The sequence below is a fragment of the Rattus norvegicus genome, chromosome X, assembly GCF_036323735.1.
Source record: "Rattus norvegicus strain BN/NHsdMcwi chromosome X, GRCr8, whole genome shotgun sequence".
Taxonomy (NCBI): Eukaryota; Metazoa; Chordata; class Mammalia; order Rodentia; family Muridae; genus Rattus; species Rattus norvegicus.
In genome coordinates this window covers 140,276,856-140,300,280 of record NC_086039.1, presented here as the reverse complement: position 1 = coordinate 140,300,280, position 23,425 = coordinate 140,276,856, and the positions used below count along the sequence as shown (strand labels likewise).

The window sequence follows — 23,425 nt, the reverse complement described above, 5'->3', positions numbered from 1 at the left end:
GACTTGGAGACATTTGAAACAAAAAGCAACCGTTCAGCTGTTTGCATCACTTCCTTCAGTGGTTAGTTCTCTTCCTGGATGGAGAGCGGGGCTGCCCTCTGCCTTCCAAAGCCAACTGTGTCTAGTTTTCAGCAAATGATGGTGATTGTCATGCCTTAGCAATCTCTAAGTGACATTTGACTCTTTGTCTAGTATTGTCAGGAACCCCAAACTGAGGCCGACTGCATCGACAACATCAATGACTTCCTGAAAGGATGTGCAACCCTTCAAGTGGAAGTAAGCTTACTTGTCTTGCCTTTCACTTTGCCATTATTTTCTGCTGTGTTAAAGTCTGCAAATGTATGTGATTGATTTTCGCTGCCAGTAGCCACAGAGTAAACAGAGATATAGAATCCCTTTAGAGAATCCCCAGTTAGGACTGGTGATGTCCAATGGTGTCTTTCAGAACCTAATTCTAAACAAAGCAAAACTACTGACTGGGTATGTTGGTTCACACCTATACTCTGCAACACTCAGGTGATGGAGGCAGGGAGATCAGACGGTCAGGGTCATCCTTGGTTATACATTTAAGTTTTGCGCCAGTCTGGACTACATGAAAGTTTTTCTCAGAGAGAGAGAGAGAGAGAGAGAGAGAGAGAGAGAGAGAGGGGGGGGGGGGAGGGAGGGGGGGAGGGAGGGAGAGAGAGAGAGGGAGGGAGAGAGAGGAGAAAAAGAAAATACAACAAAATGCAAAATTGATGGCTTTTAAATGCAGCTTCTTTCTAGGTGGTCAAGCTTTCTTTCCGTATTAATGGGGGAGAAGGGAGTCACTGGCAACAGCAGGAAAAGTAAACTTCCAAGAAGATATGGCCCAGATGAGCAGCCCTGAAACATACATACAGGATACTATATGGACTGAGGGATTATATTTAAGAACATATATGTCCATGCATCATATATATGTGTTTGAGTGTGTGTTTACGTGTGTGAGTGTGTGTGTGTGTGTGTGTGTGTGTGTGTGTGTGTGTGTGTGTGTAGCAATTAATGGGAAAAGAGGCCATAAATTTGAAGGAGAGTAGAAAGAGGTATGCAGGAGCATTTGGAGGGAGAAAAGGAAAGGGAGAAATGTTGTAATAACAATAATGAGAAGAAAGAAAAGAAGAAATGGCCTTTTTAAGTCCTTTAACACTTCTGAACAAAGGAAGGCCTTGAAAAACTACAAAAGCCTGGCTGACCTTCAGGTGAATGCTGTTCTTAAGCAGAGTGGGAGCTGTAGATCATGTTGGCTTGCAGTGCATAAGGCCCCAGGTTCAATCCCCCACACCAGAGCAAAAACAACAAACATCAAAATCAAAATGCAAGCCACATTAAACTATGTTGTATCCTATGTGCACGCAAAAATCATATTAGTGAGAAAGAGGGCAGGCCTTTCGTGTGTGTTGAGTTACTGTTTTGTGCTTTCATGTTGCTTTTGTAGTACGGGAATGGATCCTCCTTATACATGTGCCACACCTTCCTGCCCTCTCCTAAGCCTTTGAAAGAGACACAGTACTAACCACAACATGACGGCCTTTCAGGGCCAAATGAGATATTGCTTCATTCTGGAGTCTTAAGAAAGTCAACCTCCTAAAATGTTTGTGATAATTTGTGTATTATTTTCAGCTCAGGGCCAGGTCAGAGGTGTTTTACGTTAGCAAACAAATATTGTCTGGTAGAGGTTTGAGCATAGACTTTAGTGCTAGACTTCTTGGGTTTAAGTCTCAGTTCCTGCTGACACTGTGACCTTTGCATCTGTTATTTTACAATGCTTCTATACCTTGACTTCTCCACCTATAAAGTAGGAATACTAGTGGTACCTGCATGTCTATTGATATTAATCAGACATTTCAATGAATTAATATATGTAAAACCCTGGGAAGAGAGCCTGGGCCATAGTTTTCTTCGAGGAGCTTTTTATCATCATCCTCACCACTGTTATCACCACCACTACCACCACCATCATCACCACCACCATCACCATCATCATTTTCATCACTAACTGTTGTCTCAGCTAAGCTTTGTTTCCTTCAAAAGCTTTCTTAAACCTAGCTGGCTATGGTGGTGCAAAACTCTAATCTCAGCATTGGGAGGCAGAAGCAGGTGGGTCTCTGTGAGCTTCAGGCCATCTTGGTCTACAGAGATAGTTCCGGGCCAGCCAGGACTACAATGTAAGACCTTGTCTTAAAACTGACCTTTTGTTTTTTCATTTGTTTGTCTGTCTGTTGTCTGTCTTTTTTTCTTGAGGCCAACCCTAATCTAAAGTTACATCTGTGTCAGAATATCTTATTCTAATCGTCCCTGTTTGGGGGCTCCGTCACCCACCTTGGCTTCAGAGTATGTGCTATCCCTTAAACGATGCTGTCTACTGTGGAACAGACCATGACATTTTCATGTTTAATTTTTCGAATAAAAACACGGTGAGTTGCCAGTGATTCTGTGCCGGAGCAGGCGGAAGGTGTACTGTGCTTCTTTGCAGTTCTAAGATGACACAGAGACACCTCCTGCTGCTGTCACTGCTGGGCTTTTCTGATAACTAAAGATGATTCCTTTAAGCACAAATACTTAAAATACTTAGTTTTTAATCAGAAAAAGTTCTTTCCACTTTGTGTAGAAATTTTACTAAAAAGTATATCAGACTAGGATGATATGAACATTGTAATCAAAGAATATGTGATATTTATACGTATCACATTCCTTGTGTAGCTTCACAGATATGTGTTAGAGTCAATCCATGCCTGTGTCCATGTTCGTGTCCGTGTGTGTGTCCGTGTGTATGTGTGTCCGTGTGTGTGTGTGTGTGTGTGTGTGTGTGTGTGTGTGTGTGTGTGTGTGCTGTATATACACTTTGTTGGTACATGTGTAGGCTAGAAGTCAATGCTGGTTTCTTCTATACTCTTCAGGTTACCTAAAGTATTTTTAAATAGTCTAGATCTCTTATATGTACAGGTGAGTTTTAGAATCATCTTGTTCATTTCTTATGATTTATTTTCCTTCCTTCCTCTGTCTCTGTCTCTGTCTCTGTCTCTGTCTCTGTCTCTCTCTCTCTCTCTCTCTCTCTCTCTCTCTCTCTCTCTCTTCTAAAACATCTCACTGAACTTGAAGCTTGCTCTTTTTGTCAGCAAGCACCTCACCTACTCAGCATGAATTATAAGCAGTTGCTGACATGCTCAACTTTACCTACCGAGCCATCTTCAGTCTACTCTTCATAAAGTTACTTGGCATCGGTTCCTCATATGTGTGATAGGGACTAACAAGATTTACTACAGGGGACTTTATACTTTAATGTGTGCATTTGCACGAGTGTGAAATATGTCTGCGTACCACATATATGCCTCATGCCTATAGAGGCTAGAAGACAGCGTCACCCCAGAACTGCAGTTGTGGATGAGTGTGCGCTTCCATGGGAATGCTGGGAATTGAACCTGGATTCTCTGCTAGAGCAGCCATTGCTCTTAACTGCTGAGCCATCTCTCCAGCCCAGCAGCAGAATATATTGAAATTAATTTCAAATGGTAGCATTCAATGTGGTGGGTATCATTACAGAGAGCTATTTTATGGGTCGGGCAAAAGAATTCATCTACAGCTCTTAAGTATCACCGAACCTAAGCATGAGTCCCACTGCTGTTACCTCATGACTAGGTGCTCTTTGTACTGTTGTGAAAAAAAGACCTGAGCCACAATGAGTCACTCACAGAGCCCTCAAGCAAGGCGCATAGAATCGCTCCAGAAGGAATGAGACTGAAAGATGAGCCGGAAAGCACGGAGCAGCCAAGTATGTGGCCTGTCCAGTCTCAAAGTTTCCAGGTAGCTGAAAAACAGACCTATACGGAACGGAAGTATTCTCAAAGGTCATGGAGGAAGAGAGAGAGAGAGAGAGAGAGAGAGAGAGAGAGAGAGAGAGAGAGAGAGAGAGAGAGAGAGAGAGAGCGCTCAGGCACCAAGTACTTAGAACAGTGTGTAGCATAGGACATGCTTGGTGGAGCTCAGTTAACTTTGTAAAGATCTGAGTGTATGAAAAGCAAGAATAGGGCTTGCCTCCTTCCCAGGGCACACTATTATTTAGCTAAAGAAAGGCGGCCAGTTTGAATCAGTTGTTTTGGAAGATAGAACCACTGAGTCAGACAGGTGCTAACTGAGCTTGTAGTTCAGAGGTGGAAAACCACATTCTATCACTTGGCCCCTCCAGATGACCTTTATCTTTTTGTTGTCCCTGGGTATGACAGTTTAGGGGTCTCTAGTGGTCCATACAGCTAACATCAGATAAATCTGGAGGGCAACACCTTTCCAACCTTCATACTATCCTTTGAAATATTTTTTTTCAAAAGAGATTTTGATAAGGTCATATTTGTTTTTATTTTATTTTGTCTTATTTTATTTTTGTGCATGTGCCTGCGTTTCTGCCCCAGTGGTGTGGAGGTCAGAGAACAATTTTCAGTAGTTACTTCTCACCTTCTTCTGCCTTGCTAAGTAAGGCAGGGCCTATCTTATTTCTGTTGTGCTGGTGTGTCCTCTAGCTGCTCTAACAGTGTGCCAGCAACTTTCCCATCTGCTTCTCATCTCACCATAAGGGTGATGGGATTACAGATGTACACCAAACCATCTAGCTTTTTTAAAAATTGAAAATGTATTTCTCATGTATGAGTAACCACATACCTGCATGTATGCTTGTACACCACGTGCATGCTTGATGCCCATGGATTATAAAAGGAGGTGTCAGATTCCTTTACAGGAATACAAATGGCTGTGAGCCACCATGTAAGTACAGGAAACTGAATCCAGGTCCTCCACAATAGCAGCGAGTGCAGTTTTGCCCACTGAGTAATCTCCCCAATTCTCAACTGTTTTTTTACATTGACTTTTGGTGTCAACTGAGAAATGCTTGTACAATCAAAACTCATGAGTACTTGTGTTTTTCCTCATTTGGCTCCCACATTAGAGCCTTTGATACACTTTAGGTTAATTTTTGCATATGGTATATACCATACTACATGTATGGACAGAGTCCAAATTAATTCTTTTTTTTTCAAAGCTATACATGCCATAGATTACAAATAGAGAGAGGTTCTTTCCTTCTACTACATGGGTGTTGGGGGCTTGCACTCAGGTCATCAGGTTTGGCAGCAAGTGCCTTTACTCATGGCTCCATTTCACTGGGCCCCAGTAAATTTCTTCTGGATGTTGACATGCAGTTTTCTAATCAACATTTGTTGAAAAGACTACTTTCTTCCCCTTTGGCTGATTAATATAACTTTGTGGTAACTTTGAAAGACGGAAAGTGTGAGATCTCCAAACTGTTCTTAGTTTCAAAACCATTTTGGGATATTCTAAATCATTGAATTACAGTTGAGTTTTATATCATCTGCCTGCTGCCTTTCATTTTCTCTTTTCCTCTCCCTCACCCCCCCTCTCTCTGTCTCTGTCTCTGTCTCTGTCTCTCCTTCTCTCTGTTTCTTTCTGATTTTTGAGGCAGGCTTTCATTGTAAAGTCCTGACTAGCCTGGACCTTCCTATATAGAGCAGGCTGGCCTTGAACTTGTAACAATCCTGCCTCTGGCTCTTGACTGCTGGTATTAATAAATGTGCACCCCTATGTCTATCTCTATTTCTTAAAGAAGACCAGCCAGCTAAGATCTTCACAGGACTATGTTGACCTTACAGATCACTTTGAAGAGTACTAAGTCTTCGAATCTTTGAAATTGCTTATTTTACCGGAACTCACTCACATCTTTACTTTCCTTCTATTTTGTTGTTATAGGTTTTAGGGTAAATGTGTCTTACACTGTTTTGGTTCAACTTTTTTTCCATTTTATACTGTGTGTGTGTGTGTGTGTGTGTGTGTGTGTGTGTGTGTGTGTGTGAAATAAGATCTCATGTAACCAGGTCTGGCCTAAAATATTGTAGCTGCATTGCTAAGGATGAGCAAACTGTGGAACCTCCTGCCTCTGCCTTGAAGTGCTAGGATATACTTTTGGTTCCTATTACGTGTGGTATGTTTTTTTAAAAAAATATTTATGCCAATCATGGTAATGCACACCCAACTCAAAATTATATTTTCTTTCTTTTTTCTGGTTCTTTTTTTTTTTTTTTTTTCGGAGCTGGGGACCGAACCCAGGGCCTTGCGCTTCCTAGGCAAGCGCTCTACCACTGAGCTAAATCCCCAACCCCTCTTTCTTTCTTTTTTGACATAGGGTTTTGGATCTCTCTCTCTCTCTCTTTCTCTCTCTCTCTCTAGACTAGGCTGGCCTTGAACTCACAGAGATGTTCCTGCCTTGGTCTCCTGAGTGCTGGGATTAAACGTCTGCACCACCATCACGGGGTCAGAATGCTCTTCTTAATTTGACATTGGAGCTTTCCTTGCTGATGCATGGAAAAACAGTTAATTTTTAATATTTATCTTTTTTCCCATATTAACTTGGGTATTTCTTATTTACATTTCAATTGTTATTCCCTTTCCCGGTTTCCAGGCAAACATCCCCCTAACCCCTCCCCCATCCCCTTCTATATGGGTGTTCCCCTCCCCATCCTACCCCCATTACCGCCCTCCTACCAACAATCACATTCACTGGGGGTTCAGTCTTGTTATATCTTTCAACTTTTCACATTTTGCTTATGAGTTCTAATAGTTTCTTTGTGGAGTTCTGATGATTTTTATTGTACAAGTTTATGTTTCTATGACTAGGGGATACTTGTACTTCATTCTTTTGGGTTTGAACAATTTTATTTATTTTTCGGTGCTACTTTCTAGGCTAAAGTAGAAGGAAATTCCTTGTTTGGGTTTTGATTTTCAGGAGAAAATTGTTAGTCTTTCCCTACTAGGTATGATGATAGATATGTATTTTTCATAATGGATCTTAGTACTGAGGAAATTTCCTATAATATTAGTTTGTTGAGTATTTTTGTTGATGTTACAAAAGATGATGCACTTTAGGCTGGACAGATGGCTCAGTGGTTAAGAGCACTAACTGCTCTTCCAGAGGTCCTGAGTTCAAATCCCAGCAAGCACATGGTGGCTCACAACCATCTGTAATGAGATCTGATGCCCTCTTGTGGTGAGTCTGAATACAGCTACAGTGTACTTATGGATAATAATTTTTTTTTTAAAGATGATGCACTTTACCAAACTCTAGATCAGTTGACCTTGGGATGTAGAGGTAGGAGGTTCCAGAGTTCAGGGTCATCCTCAGATGCATTTATGTGCCACATGTGTGTATGTGAGTCTAAATTTGCATGCAGAGGTCAGAAGAAAACCTTGGGGGCTGCTCCTCAATTATTCCTTGTTATTTTGAGTTTCTTTTTTATTCAATGCTGCATTTTACAGGGCAGCTACATGTGAAATTTCCAGGAAGAATTCTTCTGTTTCCACTTCCCATCTTGCCACAGAAGCACTGAGATTACAAATCCGTGTTGCTGTGCTTGGCTTTACATAAATTTGGGGGATTTGAACCCAGGTCCTCATGCTTGTGTGGCAGGCATTTTTCCCAGTGAAGTGACATGCCCCACCCGCAGTTTTCTTTGTGCATTTTATGCTTCTGTTGAGATGATCACTTACTTAAGCTTTTTATTATGCTGCTACATTGACTGATACTCATGTTACTTTGATCCTTCATCCCTGTCATAAATCCTAGTGAGTTATGTTGCATATGTACATATAATTTTGTGTGCATTTGTGATTATTCTTGAAGAATCTTTCATCATAGAAATGGAATTACTCTGTCAAATTTTAATAGATATTGTCAAATTCGCCTATGAAATTGCTCTACCAAGTTACATTTTTACCAAAAGCATGGAACGTGTTTTCTGTGTCCCTGTCAACACTACACGTTATTTATCTTTAAAGTTTGCCAAAGTGATGGATGAAGCAGTATTGCTTTTCCTTTCTTCTTTTTTTTTTTTGCTATAACTTGTTTTTCAGGATTCCAAATGAATTTGTATATATTGTCACTCCTTTATAGTCCATTTGTATTTCTTCTTCGTAAATCAAATACATCTTTCCTTTTCTCTTTTTTCTTAAAGCGTGGAGGAGGAGGTAGTGGTGGTGGATATATTCAGCCAAGTCAAAACTGTGTGTGTGTGTGTGTGTGTGTGTGTGTGTGTGTTTGTGTGTGTGTACATATATATGTATATATGTGTGTATATATAAATATGCATATGATCCTTATTTTAGGTTAACTCACTAATGTGACCAGGAAGTCTCCACAACATGAGGTTTACAAATCACAGGCTCTGATCAGTTGGGTGTGTCCCGAGTGTCTGATTGGTGCTTATCTGGCTGTACTTCTGTACTGATACTGGGAATAGGGGTCTATGGAAGCTCAGCCCAGGGATTTTCCTTTCATTCCTAGTGTATACTGTTCCTTCGTCATCTCCTAGTGCCCTGCCTAGGCTCTTCTCTCATCAGTGTGCAGAAATAGACATGTCCTCTGCTTCTAGACTCAGTTTATGACATTCAAAAAAAGTTCATGAAGGGGTCATTGGATGAATATGTATTCAAATAGTGTTTCTCCTCCCTTCCTTCTTCCCTCCATCCCTTTCTTTCTTCCTTCCTTCCTTTCTACACCAGCCTGTAGCAGCACGATTTTTCTCTGCCCTACCCTCTCATTCTCCCCTCACTTCCTGAGTCACACCATGTGCCTTGTCACAGCAACAGCACAGGTACTCTCCCTAAAGTGAGGCTCTGGTATGGACCAGTTGCCATTTTCCACAGCCTGTTCTGTAGCGAGGAACTCCTAGAAGTAAGGCTGCTTTACCCACATTCATGAGTCAAAATTAAACCTGCCACTGTCCTACTCTAGCTCTTCAAACCCCAGCAGGGGTACTTGTGTGAAGTCAGAATTCCTCTCACACTAGCTGAGCCAATGTGATATTCCCATTACTCTGGCTGTCCTAATCTTGTACTGTGTTGCACGTCTACAAAAATTGTGCTTCAAGATATACACGGTAGTACACAGTGTTCTCAGCTACTCCATAGGCTGAGACAGGAGGATGTGAGATCCAGGCCAATCTGGGTTATATAGAGACCATCCCTCTAAAAGTAAAAGGAGCCCGGGATAAAGTTGGGGGATAGAACAGTTGCCTAGTTTGTGCTCCTTGGGTCTATTGAGGGAAGAGATGGGTGTGAAGGGATACTGAGCACTTCTCTGCTTTGGGGAAGGGGGTGGGGGGATGTCTCAGTGGGACACTCTACAGCTCACAGAACATGAGAGTTTCATCCCAAGAGTAGGAGAGGAAAGCAGTCTACTAAATAGCTAGTCCTTGACTCTAGCATTCCCATTAGGGTTTTGGCAAAGGCCCTAGGCAGCCCAGGCACTGGTAACCCTGGAATTGGGTGGCAGCAGCATGCGCAGTGTAACTGCAGCCCTTATACCTCGGCTTTTGCTCCTTCCCGGGCTACTGGGGTGCTGAGACTGCTGCCACCACCGCCACCACCACTGCCGCTGCTGCTGTTGCTGCTGCTGCTGCTCTGCCCTGCGCCGCTGTCACTTCCAGTTCCTACTTCTGCGATCCAGGTCCGGGTCATAGCTTCCCCTCTGCTGGCCCGGTCTCTCAAGGCTGCTTTCCCTCCCGGGTTCTGGCTCTGGGCAGCAGAGCTGGGTCTGGAGGAACCCTGGGTCCAGGCTCCCACTGGCCACCCACTCACCTCCTGTGGCCACCCTGCCGGGGCACGCCTCCCGCAGCCCTTGTTCTGTGCTCTAGAGAGAGAACTTGAGGGCAAGAATCTGACTTCCCTCTTTATTAAAATAAATACATAAATAAATACATAAATACATAAAAATCCCTTGCCTGGGGAGCTTGGAGGCACAGAAAGGAGTTTGGAGACGGGCTCCCCCTTCTCACGCGTCCAGGAGCAAAGTTGCAGCCGCCCCTCCCCGCCGGCCATACCAGCGGGCTCTCCAGTTTCGCCCTGGTGGCAGCCGCTCGGGGCAGGGTCCCAGCTCCATCTGGGGACAGCGCTTCCCGCAGCCTTGGCACGGGCTGGCGGCGCTCGGCAGCCCCGTGACTCTGAAGGGCGAGCCACTTCCGAGGAGGAGGCTGGAGGGAACGAGCAGCAGGAGGACAATCAAGCCAAGCCAGGTGACCTGCCTGGGGGGCAAGGGGTCAGGGGGAGGGGAACTACAAGGGCCTGATGCTTGGGGGCTGGTGGAGCCAAAGGAGGAGCCGCCCTTCTTCCAGGATTGACCGCCTTGGTCTGCAGCCTGAGCCGCCAGTCTGTTCTTTGCCAGGGCCTCTCCTTGGTGCCGAGTCTGCGTACCCAGAGCGGGGGCGGGGGCCAGGGCTCAGGGTGAGGACGCGCCAAACTTAAGGGCGGCTGTCCAGCTTCGGCCGCAAGGTTTGTAGCAGACTGGATTCTGTCTTCTCCCCTCCCGCGAACCAGAACAAGAAGTCAACGGTACTGTTTCTGATATTAATTTGATGCTCTCCCAAGCTGGAGCAATCCTTGCATTGGGGAATGTTTGACACAAGTCTGTCATAGGAGTCCTTTTCGGATAGACTCTGCCTGGTATTCAGTGTGGTTGTAGTTGATTTAGAGTCTTCATTTTCTATTCATTGAAGGACCCAACAGGTATTCCAGCTATTTCATTTCTTAGCTCTGGAGTAGAGAACCCTCGAGTTTATCTCTGTCTCCTCAAATATATTTCTTCTCAATACCTTATATTTTTAGTTTGGGTTTGTTATTGTATTTGAATGTAGGAGTGACTCATATACCCCCCTCCTTTTCTTAATGTGTAGTGGGAGTAAAAATATACTAAAAGAATATACTTTGCTTTGAAACTATATGTTTTTTTCATTAAATGCTTCCCATAAACCAAAAAGCCACATCGAACAGGATAAATTTTGGTAGACGTTTAAGTTTTTAAGGTATTGAATTTTAAGCTAAGATTCTAAGGTCCAGGCTGCTTTTCTAACTTGTATTTGCCTGGAAAAATCCAGTTTGTCCTTGAACTTCCTATCTTAATTTTGACATTGACCATGGTAAGAGGATCTCTGATGACATCATTTGCTCCAGCCACAGTTCAGCGTTCCACCACTGAGAGAACCTCTGTCCAAAACTGTAAGGCCTGGACCTGCCCTTGGACTTGAGCAGATTTCTCTTAAGCAAAATATTATGCTACATTGCCAGGCAATGCTGCAGTCCCTTCTTACATAAGCAAGCTCCAGGCCTGTGTGGTGCAGGGTATGCGTGGAGCAGCAGTTAAAACGAGAGAGGGGGGCTGCTTCCGTGTGACTCTCTGAGGGATGGCTCAAGTCTTGAATACAGGAAATTGGCAGCTAGAAATCTCACCTTGTGCGTCTTTGCTTCTTAATTTACTTTTCATTTCTTTTCCTTCTTCCTTTCCTCCTCCTCCTCCTCCTTCTTCCTCCTTCTCCTCCCACTCCTCCCCTCCCTCCTCCTCCCCCTCTCCCTCCTCTTCTTTTGGAACACTTTCCACTTAACCCAAACTCCAACTCACTGTGTCTGAGAGCAGGCATTTCTTCCAATGATCAAAGAAATAGAAAAGTTTGGTTGTGCAGAGTCGCTTCTAGTGGTGGAGCCAAAGAGCAAACTGGGAGCTAACTCGGCGCTCCTGCTTGGGACCCAGGTTTTGTTTGTTTTCTCTAAAAGGTGATACTTTGTACAAAAGGGTTTCATTCAAAACCTTGTGTGCATGGCCCGTGGCCTCTGAACTGTTTGTTGTCGCTCTCCTTTGGCCTCTTCTGCTCACATAGCCTCTGTTCTGTAGTTAGGGGTGAGGTCAGGGTTTGGTGCTTTTGTTCACCCCTCTGGTCTACCATCTTTCCCATCATCTTCAGGAACAGCAAGGGATGGCTAGAGGTAGCCACCAAGACCTAGAAATTTCCACTACTTATTTGACACCATTAATAGAGTATTAATTACTTCAGTCTCTAGAAATTTATGCAGGGGGAAAAATGAGAGGGCATATGTTTGGTTCATTCACTGCAACATGTGCATCACTGTTCTGAGGGGCTTAGATGCAAAGGTGAAAACGTAATTGAATACCAGCTCTCCAGCACCTTCTATGTTCTAGACCTTGGGATGGATGTTTTAAGTATATTATCCCATTTAATTCTCACAATAACCTTGAGAGGCAGGTGGCATTGCACCCATTCCACAATGGTGGAAACTGAGGTTTAGGCAAGATCCATACTAGTACCATACCCTGGCAGTGCAAAGCAGACACAGAGTAGTCAGCTAGACCTCATTTCCTGCCATGAGCCATGTTGTGGCCACCAGGGAGTCACTGATAGCGTACAGAAACATCGGAATCCTTGGTTTTCAGACATGACTACACATTAGAAATATTTGGGGTGCTTTTAAAACCACAAGTATTAGAGTCTCATTGACTAGAGAGCCTGACTTAATTGTTCTATAGTGAGACTTTTGCATTGGTATTTTTTAAATGTTTAAGTCAGTTTAGTAACATTACTTTTTAAAAATTGAAAATATCCTAAATGTTTATGTTGACAAATCCCTGCAAATGGATACACCCGATATACTTTTCATTTGGATTAAGGAACAGGACATTATTAAAGCTGTTACTTGAGAGCTTTTTGTTGAGTGCCTTTTGTGCTTTCTCAGTCAGGGTTGCTTCTCAAGAATCAATGACTCCTAAGAGAACAGAGTGTTGTGGGGGGTTGCCTGTTTTGGTAAATGAGTTGGATAGTAAAGTGTGTGCTTGTTTTCATAAACTACATGCACTAAGCATAATATTTGAATAACTAGCATGTTGTAGGTACTGTTTTATTTTTTATTGCTAATTAGTGTTCCATAGTATAGATATGCCATATGCCAAACTTTGATTTTTCTATTTACTCATTGATGGACATTTAGAGTGTATTTCCAGAGGTGTGTGTGTGTGTGTGTGTGTGTGTGTGTGTGTGTGTTGTTGTTGTTGTTGTTGTTGTTGTTGTTTCAATGAACAATTTTGCTATGAATATCTTTGTGGGTATCTCCTGAAGAACATTTCTGTTGAACTTATGTATAGCAATAAAGTCACTAGGTCATAAAGTATGTATATACGTGGCTTTATGAAGTACCTCCAGAAAGGTCACTAAAGGACACAGCATTAAGAATATGTGCTTTGAAAACTATGCAAGTGCTTCTGGTGTACATCTAGGGTTGAGAAGCACTTCTCTAGTTTATTCACATCGTAGCAATGTAGACATTCCAAGCATTTGCTGAGACCATGATGAAAGACATACTAAACAGTGTAGTGGCACAAGCCTATAATCTCAGCACTTGGGAGGCTGGAGCATAAGGGTTGTCGGGTTGGAGGGAAGCCTGAGCTACATCAAGTTTTAGGCAAGACTGGGCTACAGAGAGGGAGAGGGAACTGCTGTATTAGGTAATTTATACCCATTTCACTATAATCCTTTACACAGATTATTTTAGATTTTTTTCTGTTGTTGTAATTATTACTGTGTGTACATATATGTGTACATGCACAAATGCCATAGCACATGTATGGAGGTTTGAGGATGACTGTCAGGACTCAGTGGTTATGTTTTAGTATATCTGTAGGCTTGTCTTAGAAGTCCTTAAAGGTGGAGACCAAAGATTCTTCAACCTTATAACGCTAGTCCTTGGGATGGGGCAAAGTTCAGAGCACTAAGATTCAGTCCATAATTGGTAGAAAGGCTGAATATTCAGAGACCTTAGTTAAGGAGGGGATCCAATATTGCATCAAGTCTTACGTGTTTTGATCTTAGGACATTGTCTTTGCTCCCACTCAGAAGCAAGTTAGTTTACTTATCTGAGCATGTGAGCATTAAGGGTAACCTGGCTGATCACCCCAAACTGATTAGAAGGAGTAGATGAGGCATAATGAGGAAATGTATGTGGAAGCACTTTGCAAACTGGGACACAGTGTCTGAATAGAAATCTGGGATAAAGGGAAAAGAGGGGCTACTGCAGATTTGACATGATGCAGATGGCGTGTGTGTGTGTGTGTGTGTATGTGTGTGTGTGTGTGTGTGTGTGTGTGTGTGTGTGTGTGTGTGTGTATACAGTACAGTAGCACAGTGGGTAAGAGCTTCAGCTCAACTTTGAACTTTTTGAACTTGGTTTTGCCTGGGTTGGATACTTATTATCTATAGCCAGTCTTGAATGTGGTAATGATACAGAGGAGCACTGATGAGGTATATGGTACCCATAGTGTTAGTTAGTGTCAAACAGCACTAAAAGCAGTTTGCATAGTGCCTGGCACCAAGTATTGATTCAATGAATGCTAGCTCCTTTCCTCTGCCATATCTCTCCTCTCCTCTCCTCTCCTCTCTTTTTCTCTTCTTTTCTTTCTTTCCAGTGGGATCTTCCATAAGCCAGATTTCCCTCAAATTCTTTACATGGTAGAGGACGGACCTTGAACTTCCAACCCTCTTGCCTCTATCTCCTGGGTGCTGGGATTACAGGTACATGCCACCAGGCCTGGTTTATGTAATTCTGGGGATTGTGCCCAGGGCTTTGTGCACTCAAGGAAAGTATGCTACAAAATGAGCTCTACTCCAGCCCTGAAAGCTCTTTTCTAACTGGAACTTTGATGTCTTCTAGTAGACTTATTGATAAATGGATCTGCATTATAAAGACAGCAGCTCCCTTGGTTTAGTTATGTTGAGGAGTAATCCTATTTGATAAGTGAGCCAGATAATCTCTTGCAATCTTAACATTTTAACAAATTAGATATAGAGCAAGGATAGACTATAAGGGTTCTCCCAGTCTTCTCTGTGTTTATATTTGCTATGCTGGGAAGTTAGGCATGGATGAAACTGAAACTAGAAAGCAAACCCATCCAGCCATGTTATGTCCCACTTCCATGTTCTATTTGGTAGAGACTGCCTGGTTTGGGAAAACTGTTTAGATATTAAAGCCAAAGGCAAAAGTCTCACATTATTTGCAATACTTAACACATGCCTTTTTCAGAAAGCAAAACAAAGTCAAATGTGTCTGGGCTTTTTAGATGAAGAGTGCTGGCAAGGTTGGCTTGGGTTCCACAATTAACTGCAAAAATGAACCCGCTCAGCATTGTGAGCGCCTGAAGAGTCAGCCTTTCCCCCCGAAATTGAAATTCTCCCCAAAGTCAGTCCCTGCAATGTGTTTAAAGTAATTGAAATAGCAATTTGCTTTGGGAGACTATAAACCGTTCATATTTTATTGATACTGTAGGTCATCGTAACCCATCGAACACAGATAGGAATTAGTAACTGTAGTTTCAGACAATCATACAAGTTTTAAGAATGGCTTCTTGCAACAGTTCTCATTCTTTCTCTACCCTATAGTTTCGTGTGTGTGTGTGTGTGTGTGTGTGTGTGTGTGTGTGTGTGTGTGCGCGCGTGTGTATTTATATATATGGTCTAGAGTGGACTGCAAACCAGGCTTGCCTCAAACTCATAGAAATCTACCTGCCTCTGCCTCTCAAGTGCTTGAACTAAAGGTCTGTGCCACTATACCTGGCCAGATTTTTTTTTTAACTGATAAGAACAACTGGTATATGGCTTTCTTTACAGTAAGCCAGGACTAAAAATATGCTTGGGGAATCCAGTTGTAAAGAGGATACTGAACCATTTACTTGTTAACCACTGTAACTTCTTGGATTATCTGACAAGTTTCTTCTTCTTCTTTTTTTTTTTTTTTTGTTTGTTTCTTTTTTTCGGAGCTGGGGACCGAACCCAGGGCCTTGTGCTTCCTAGGCAAGCGCTCTACCACTGAGCTAAATCCCCAACCCACTGTAACTTCTTTAGATGACATTTTATGGTCTAATACTAGAAACAATTTGGATAGATTCTTCTTAGAATTAACTCACGTTAGCTACCCATTTTCTATTCTACACACCAACTAGACAAATATGAGGAAGGAATATTTCACTTTCTTGTGTTTGCCTCCATTGAATGGGGCTTCATTCATGTGTTCCTAAATGAACATGTTTATTGTGCTATTAAAATATTCTGAAAATGTATAATATCTGACCTAGAGAAAGATGCACATTGTTTAGGTTAAATCAAACAAGTCAGTGAATGATCTTTAATTTTTTGCAAGGACTGTAAAACACCCCCTCACCCCTGCACCCTGAAAATAAGTAATAAACCTGTGCGATTGAGCGTAGTCAGAGAGATCAGAATCAATGGCCTCTATTTTTTTTAAATAAAATACGTAATACATAAAAAGGGAGCCCATTGTTTCTGAGTTTAGGGGTATGTACCCACTATCTATGAAAAGGAATGCAGTTTGTTAACGAATTGGATCACTGCAATCTCCCTGACTGGAAATGTAAATTCTCTTTTTAACAATCTCCCTCACACTAATTTGTTTTTTTTTTTTTTTGTTTTTTTTTTATTAACTTGAGTATTTCTTATATACATTTCGAGTGTTATTCCCTTTCCCGGTTTCCGGGCAAACATCCCCCTCCCCCCAACCCCTTCCTTATGGGTGTTCCCCTCCCAACCCTCCCCCCATTGCCGCCCTCCCCCCATAGACTAGTTCACTGTGGGTTCAGTCTTAGCAGGACCCAGGGCTTCCCCTTCCACTGGTGCTCTTACTAGGATATTCATTGCTACCTATGGGGTCAGAGTCCAGGGTCAGTCCATGTATAGTCTTTAGGTAGTGGCTTAGTCCCTGGAAGCTCTGGTTGCTTGGCATTGTTGTACTTTTGAGGTCTCGAGCCCCTTCAAGCTCTTCCAGTTCTTTCTCTGATTCCTTCAATAGGGGACCTATTCTCAGTTCAGTGGTTTGCTGCTGGCATTCGCCTCTATATTTGCTGTATTCTGGCTGTGTCTCTCAGGAGCGATCTACATCCGGCTCCTGTCGGTCTGCACTTCTTTGCTTCATCCATCTTGTCTAATTGGGTGGCTGTATATGTATGGGCCACATGTGGGGCAGGCTCTGAATGGGTGTTCCTTCAGTCTCTGTTTTAATCTTTGCCTCTCCCTTCCCTGCCAAGGGTATTCTTTTTCCTCATTTAAAGAAGGAGTGAAGCATTCACATTTTGATCATCCGTCTTGAGTTTCGTTTGTTCTAGGGATCTAGGGTAATTCAAGCATTTGGGCTAATAGCCACTTATCAATGAGTGCATACCATGTATGTCTTTCTGTGATTGGGTTAGCTCACTCAGGATGATATTTTCCAGTTCCAACCATTTGCCTACAAATTTCATAAACTCGTTGTTTTTGATAGCTGAGTAATATTCCATTGTGTAGATGTACCACATTTTCTGTATCCATTCCTCTGTTGAAGGGCATCTGGGTTCTTTCCAGCTTCTGGCTATTATAAATAAGGCTGCGATGAACATAGTGGAGCACGTGTCTCTTTTATATGTTGAGGCATCTTTTGGGTATATGCCCAAGAGAGGTATAGCTGGATCATCAGGCAGTTCAATGTCCAATTTTCTGAGGAACCTCCAGACTGATTTCCAGAATGGTTTTACCAGTCTGCAATCCCACCAACAATGGAGGAGTGTTCCTCTTTCTCCACATCCTCGCCAGCATCTGCTGTCATCTGAGTTTTTGATCTTAGCCAATCGCACTGGTGTGAGGTGAAATCTCAGGGTTGTTTTGATTTGCATTTCCCTTATGACTAAAGATGTTGAACATTTCTTTAGGTGTTTCTCAGCCATTCGGCATTCCTCAGCTGTGAATTCTTTGTTTAGCTTTGAACCCCATTTTTTAATAGGGTTATTTGTTTCCCTACGGTCTAACTTCTTGAGTTCTTTGTATATTTTGGAAATAAGGCCTCTATCTGTTGTAGGATTGGTAAAGATCTTTTCCCAATCTGTTGGTTGCCGTTTTGTCCTAACCACAGTGTCCTTTGCCTTACAGAAGCTTTGCAGTTTTATGAGATCCCATTTGTCGATTCTTGATCTTAGAGCATAAGCCATTGGTGTTTTGTTCAGGAAATTTTTTCCAGTGCCCATGTGTTCCAGATGCTTCCCTAGTTTTTCTTCTATTAGTTTGAGTGTGTCTGGTTTGATGTGGAGGTCCTTGATCCACTTGGACTTAAGCTTTGTACAGGGTGATAAGGATGGATCGATCTGCATTCTTCTACATGTTGCCCTCCAGTTGAACCAGCACCATTTGCTGAAAATGCTATCTTTTTTCCATTGGATGGTTTTGGCTCCTTTGTCAAAAATCAAGTGACCATAGGTGTGTGGGTTCATTTCTGGGTCTTCAATTCTATTCCATTGGTCTATCTGTCTGTCTCTGTACCAATACCATGCAGTTTTTATCACTATTGCTCTGTAATACTGCTTGAGTTCAGGGATAGTGATTCCCCCTGAAGTCCTTTTATTGTTGAGGATAGCTTTAGCTATCCTGGGTTTTTTGTTATTCCAGATGAATTTGCAAATTGTTCTGTCTAACTCTTTGAAGAATTGGGTTGGTATTTTGATGGGGATTGCATTGAATCTGTAGATTGCTTTTGGTAAAATGGCCATTTTTACCATATTAATCCTGCCAATCCATGAGCATGGGAGATCTTTCCATCTTCTGAGGTCTTCTTCAATTTCTTTCCTCAGTGTCTTGAAGTTCTTATTGTACAGATCTTTTACTTGCTTGGTTAAAGTCACACCGAGGTACTTTATATTATTTGGGTCTATTATGAAGGGTGTCGTTTCCCTAATTTCTTTCTCGGCTTGTTTCTCTTTTGTATAGAGGAAGGCAACTGATTTATTTGAGTTAATTTTATACCCAGCCACTTTGCTGAAGTTGTTTATCAGCTTTAGTAGTTCTCTGGTGGAACTTTTGGGATCACTTAAATATACTATCATGTCATCTGCAAATAGTGATATTTTGACCTCTTCTTTTCCGATCTGTATCCCTTTGATCTCCTTTTGTTGTCTGATTGCTCTGGCTAGAACTTCAAGAACTATATTGAATAAGTAGGGAGAGAGTGGGCAGCCTTGTCTAGTCCCTGATTTTAGTGGGATTGCTTCAAGTTTCTCTCCATTTAGTTTAATGTTAGCAACTGGTTTGCTGTATATGGCTTTTACTATGTTTAGGTATGGGCCTTGAATTCCTAGTCTTTCCAGGACTTTTATCATGAAGGGGTGTTGAATTTTGTCAAATGCTTTCTCAGCATCTAATGAAATGATCATGTGGTTCTGTTCTTTCAGTTTGTTTATATAATGGATCACGTTGATGGTTTTCCGTATATTAAACCATCCCTGCATGCCTGGGATGAAGCCTACTTGATCATGGTGGATGATTGTTTTGATGTGCTCTTGAATTCGGTTTGCCAGAATTTTATTGAGTATTTTTGCGTCGATATTCATAAGGGAAATTGGTCTGAAGTTCTCTTTCTTTGTTGTGTCTTTGTGTGGTTTAGGTATAAGAGTAATTGTGGCTTCGTAGAAGGAATTCGGTAGGGCTCCATCTGTTTCAATTTTGTGGAATAGTTTGGATAATATTGGTATGAGGTCTTCTATGAAGGTTTGATAGAATTCTGCACTAAACCCGTCTGGACCTGGGCTCTTTTTGGTTGGGAGACCTTTAATGACTGCTTCTATTTCCTTAGGAGTTATGGGGTTGTTTAACTGGTTTATCTGTTCCTGATTTAACTTCGATACCTGGTATCTGTCTAGGAAATTGTCCATTTCCTGAAGATTTTCAAATTTTGTTGAATATAGGTTTTTATAGTAAGATCTGATGATTTTTTGAATTTCCTCCGAATCTGTAGTTATGTCTCCCTTTTCATTTCTGATTTTGTTAATTTGGACACACTCTCTGTGTCCTCTCGTTAGTCTGGCTAAGGGTTTATCTATCTTGTTGATTTTCTCAAAGAACCAACTTTTGGTTCTGTTGATTCTTTCTATGGTCCTTTTTGTTTCTACTTGGTTGATTTCAGCTCTGAGTTTGATTATTTCCTGCCTTCTACTCCTCCTGGGTGCATTTGCTTCTTTTTGTTCTAGAGCTTTTAGGTGTGCTGTCAAGCTGCTGACATATGCTCTTTCCTGTTTCTTTCTGCAGGCACTCAGCGCTATGAGTTTTCCTCTTAGCACAGCTTTCATTGTGTCCCATAAGTTTGAGTATGTTGTATCTTCATTTTCATTAAATTCTAAAAAGTTTTTAATTTCTTTCTTTATTTCTTCCTTGACCAGGTTATCATTGAGTAGAGCATTGTTCAATTTCCACGTATATGTGGGCATTCTTCCCTTATTGTTATTGAAGACCAGTTTTAGGCCGTGGTGGTCCGATAGCACGCATGGGATTATTTCTATCTTTCTGTACCTGTTGAGGCCCGTTTTTTGACCAATTATATGGTCAATCTTGGAGAAAGTACCATGAGGAGCTGAGAAGAAGGTATATCCTTTTGCTTTAGGATAGAATGTTCTATAAATATCCGTTAAGTCCATTTGGCTCATGACTTCTCTTAGTCTGTCTACATCACTGTTTAATTTCTGTTTCCATGATCTGTCCATTGATGAGAGTGTTGTGTTGAAATCTCCCACTATTATTGTGTGAGGTGCAATGTGTGTTTTGAGCTTTAGTAAGGTTTCTTTTACATATGTAGGTGCCCTTGTATTTGGGGCATAGATATTTAGGATTGAGAGTTCATCTTGGTTGATTTTTCCTTTGATGAATATGAAGTGTCCTTCCTTATCTTTTTTGATGACTTTTAGTTGGAAATTGATTTTATTTGATATTAGAATGGCTACTCCAGCTTGCTTCTTCTGACCATTTGCTTGGAAAGTTGTTTTCCAGCCTTTCACTCTGAGGTAGTGTCTGTCTTTGTCTCTGAGGTGTGTTTCCTGTAGGCAGCAGAATGCAGGGTCCTCGTTGCGTATCCAGTTTGTTAATCTATGTCTTTTTATTGGGGAGTTGAGGCCATTGATATTGAGAGATATTAAGGAATAGTGATTATTGCTTCCCGTTATATTCATATTTGATGTGAGGTTATGTTTGTGTGCTTTCATTCTCTTTGTTTTGTTGCCAAGACGATTAGTTTCTTGCTTCTTCTAGGGTATAGCTTGCCTCCTTATGTTGGGCTTTACCATTTATTATCCTTTGTAGTGCTGGATTTGTAGAAAGATATTGTGTAAATTTGGTTTTGTCATGGAATATCTTGGTTTCTCCATCAATGTTAATTGAGAGTTTTGCTAGATACAGTAATCTGGGCTGGCATTTGTGTTCTCTTAGGGTCTGTATAACATCAGTCCAGGATCTTCTGGCCTTCATAGTTTCTGGCGAGAAGTCTGGTGTGATTCTGATAGGTCTCCCTTTATATGTTACTTGACCTTTTTCCCTTACTGCTTTTAATATTCTTTCTTTATTTTGTGCGTTTGGTGTTTTGACAATTATGTGACGGGAGGTGTTTCTTTTCTGGTCCAATCTATTTGGAGTTCTGTAGGCTTCCTGTATGTCTATGGGTATCTCTTTTTTTAGGTTAGGGAAGTTTTCTTCTATGATTTTGTTGAAGATATTTACTGGTCCTTTGAGCTGGGAGTCTTCACTCTCTTCTATACCTATTATCCTTAGGTTTGATCTTCTCATTGAGTCCTGGATTTCCTGTATGTTTTGGACCAGTAGCTTTTTCCGCTTTACATTATCTTTGACAGTTGAGTCAATGATTTCTATGGAATCTTCTGCTCCTGAGATTCTCTCTTCCATCTCTTGTATTCTGTTGGTGAAGCTTGTATCTACAGCTCCTTGTCTCTTCTTTTGGTTTTCTATATCCAGGGTTGTTTCCATGTGTTCTTTCTTGATTGCTTCTATTTCCATTTTTAATTCCTTCAACTGTTTGATTGTGTTTTCCTGGAATTCTTTCAGGGATTTTTGCGATTCCTCTCTGTAGGCTTTTACTTGTTTATTAATGTTTTCCTGTGCTTCCCTAAGTGTGTTCAGGTCTTTCCTGAAGTCCTCCAGCATCATGATCAAATATGATTTTGAAACTAGATCTTGCTTTTCTGGTGTGTTTGGATATTCCATGTTTGTTTTGGTGGGAGAATTGGGCTCCGATGATGGCATGTAGTCTTGGTTTCTGTTGCTTGGGTTCCTGCGCTTGCCTCTCGCCATCAGATTATCTCTAGTGTTACTTTGTTCTGCTATTTCTGACAGTGGCTAGACTGTCCTATAAGCCTGTGTCAGGAGTGCTGTATACCTGTTTTCCTCTCTTTCAGTCAGTTATGGGGACAGAGTGTTCTGCTTTCGGGCGTGTAGTTTTTCCTCTCTACAGGTCTTCAGCTGTTCCTGTGGGCCTGTGTCTTGAGTTCACCAGGCAGCTTTCTTGCAGCAGAAAATTTGGTCTTACCTGTGGTCCCGAGGCTCAGGTTTGCTCTGGGGTGCTGTCCAGGGGCTCTCTGCAGCGGCAGCAACCAGGAAGACCTGTGCCGCCCCTTCCGGGAGCTTCAGTGCACCAGGGTTCCAGATGGTCTTTGGCTTTTTCCTCTGGCGTCCGAGATGTGTGTGCAGGGAGCAGTCTCTTCTGGTTTCCCAGGCCTGTCTGCCTCTCTGAAGGTTTAGCTCTCCCTCCCACGGGATTTGGGTGCAGAGAACTGTTTATCCGGTCTGTTTCTTTCAGGTTCCGGTGGTGTCTCAGGCAGGGGTCCTGCCGCTCCTGGGCCCTCCCCCACGGGAGCCCAGAGGCCTTATACAGTTTCCTCTTGGGCCAGGGATGTGGGCAGGGGTGAGCAGTGTTGGTGGTCTCTTCCGCTCTGCAGCCTCAGGAGTGCCCACCTGACCAGGCGGTTGGGTCTCTCTCTCACCGGGTCTGGGAGCAGAGAGCTGCTGCGGGCCGGGATCCGCGGGTGTGGGACTTCCGGTAAACACAGAACGTGCCCGGTTCTAGAGAAATTCTGCTTCCGTGTGTCCCAAGCTCACCAGGCAGCTTTCTTGCAGCAGAAAATTTGGTCTTACCTGTGGTCCCGAGGCTCAAGTTCGCTCGTGGGGTGCTGCCCAGGGGCTCTCTGCAGCGGCAGCACTAATTTGGTTTTAATGTTGACTCTGATCCAGACTATTCCTCAGGGCAACTTAGTACAATATGCCTCTTTATTCAAACCATGTAGTCTTGTCCAGCTATCTGCAACTGGAGCTCATTCTAACTTTCTTGCATGCATGCATCCTGCAGCACTCCTTTAGGATCTGGGTGAGAGCTGACGCTGGGTTGACCACACAGCTAAGGTGTGTACCACAATTGGTGATGACATCGGAATTAGTACAAGTCACAAAGGCACCCTGAACTTTTCTGTTGTGCTTGTTTTCTCAAGGCACAGTGTCACACTGTGTGGCCCTTGCTGGATTAGAACTCTATATTTAGCCCAGGGTAGCATTGGACTTAGAGTGATCTTCCTACTTCTCCTTCCCAAGTGCAAGGATTATAGGCAGCATGCTTCTCCCCAGCTGTTTATCTCCTTCAGAAAGAGTCTCACCAGGTAGCCATAGCTGGCCTCCAACTTAGGATCCTCTTGCTTGTGACTCCCCAGCAATACCAT

The 23,425-nt window shown here is 42.5% G+C and overlaps 1 protein-coding gene across 12 annotated transcripts in view; it reads left to right on the top strand.

Moving 5' to 3' along the window:
* Positions 1-23,425, top strand: part of Arhgef6 (Rac/Cdc42 guanine nucleotide exchange factor 6) — a 120,079-nt gene that overhangs the window by 2,532 nt on the left and 94,122 nt on the right. For 7 of the 12 annotated variants that reach the window (XM_039099908.2, XM_008773653.4, XM_008773652.4 and 4 more), the window contains exon 2: positions 193-276. In XM_039099908.2, coding sequence (XP_038955836.1) covers positions 193-276 — 84 coding nt within the window. Of the gene's footprint in view, positions 1-192; positions 277-9,427; positions 10,089-10,186; positions 10,405-23,425 lie in introns of those variants that run through there. The other 5 variants (XM_063280154.1, XM_017602114.3, XM_063280155.1 and 2 more) reach the window with 5 other exon arrangements.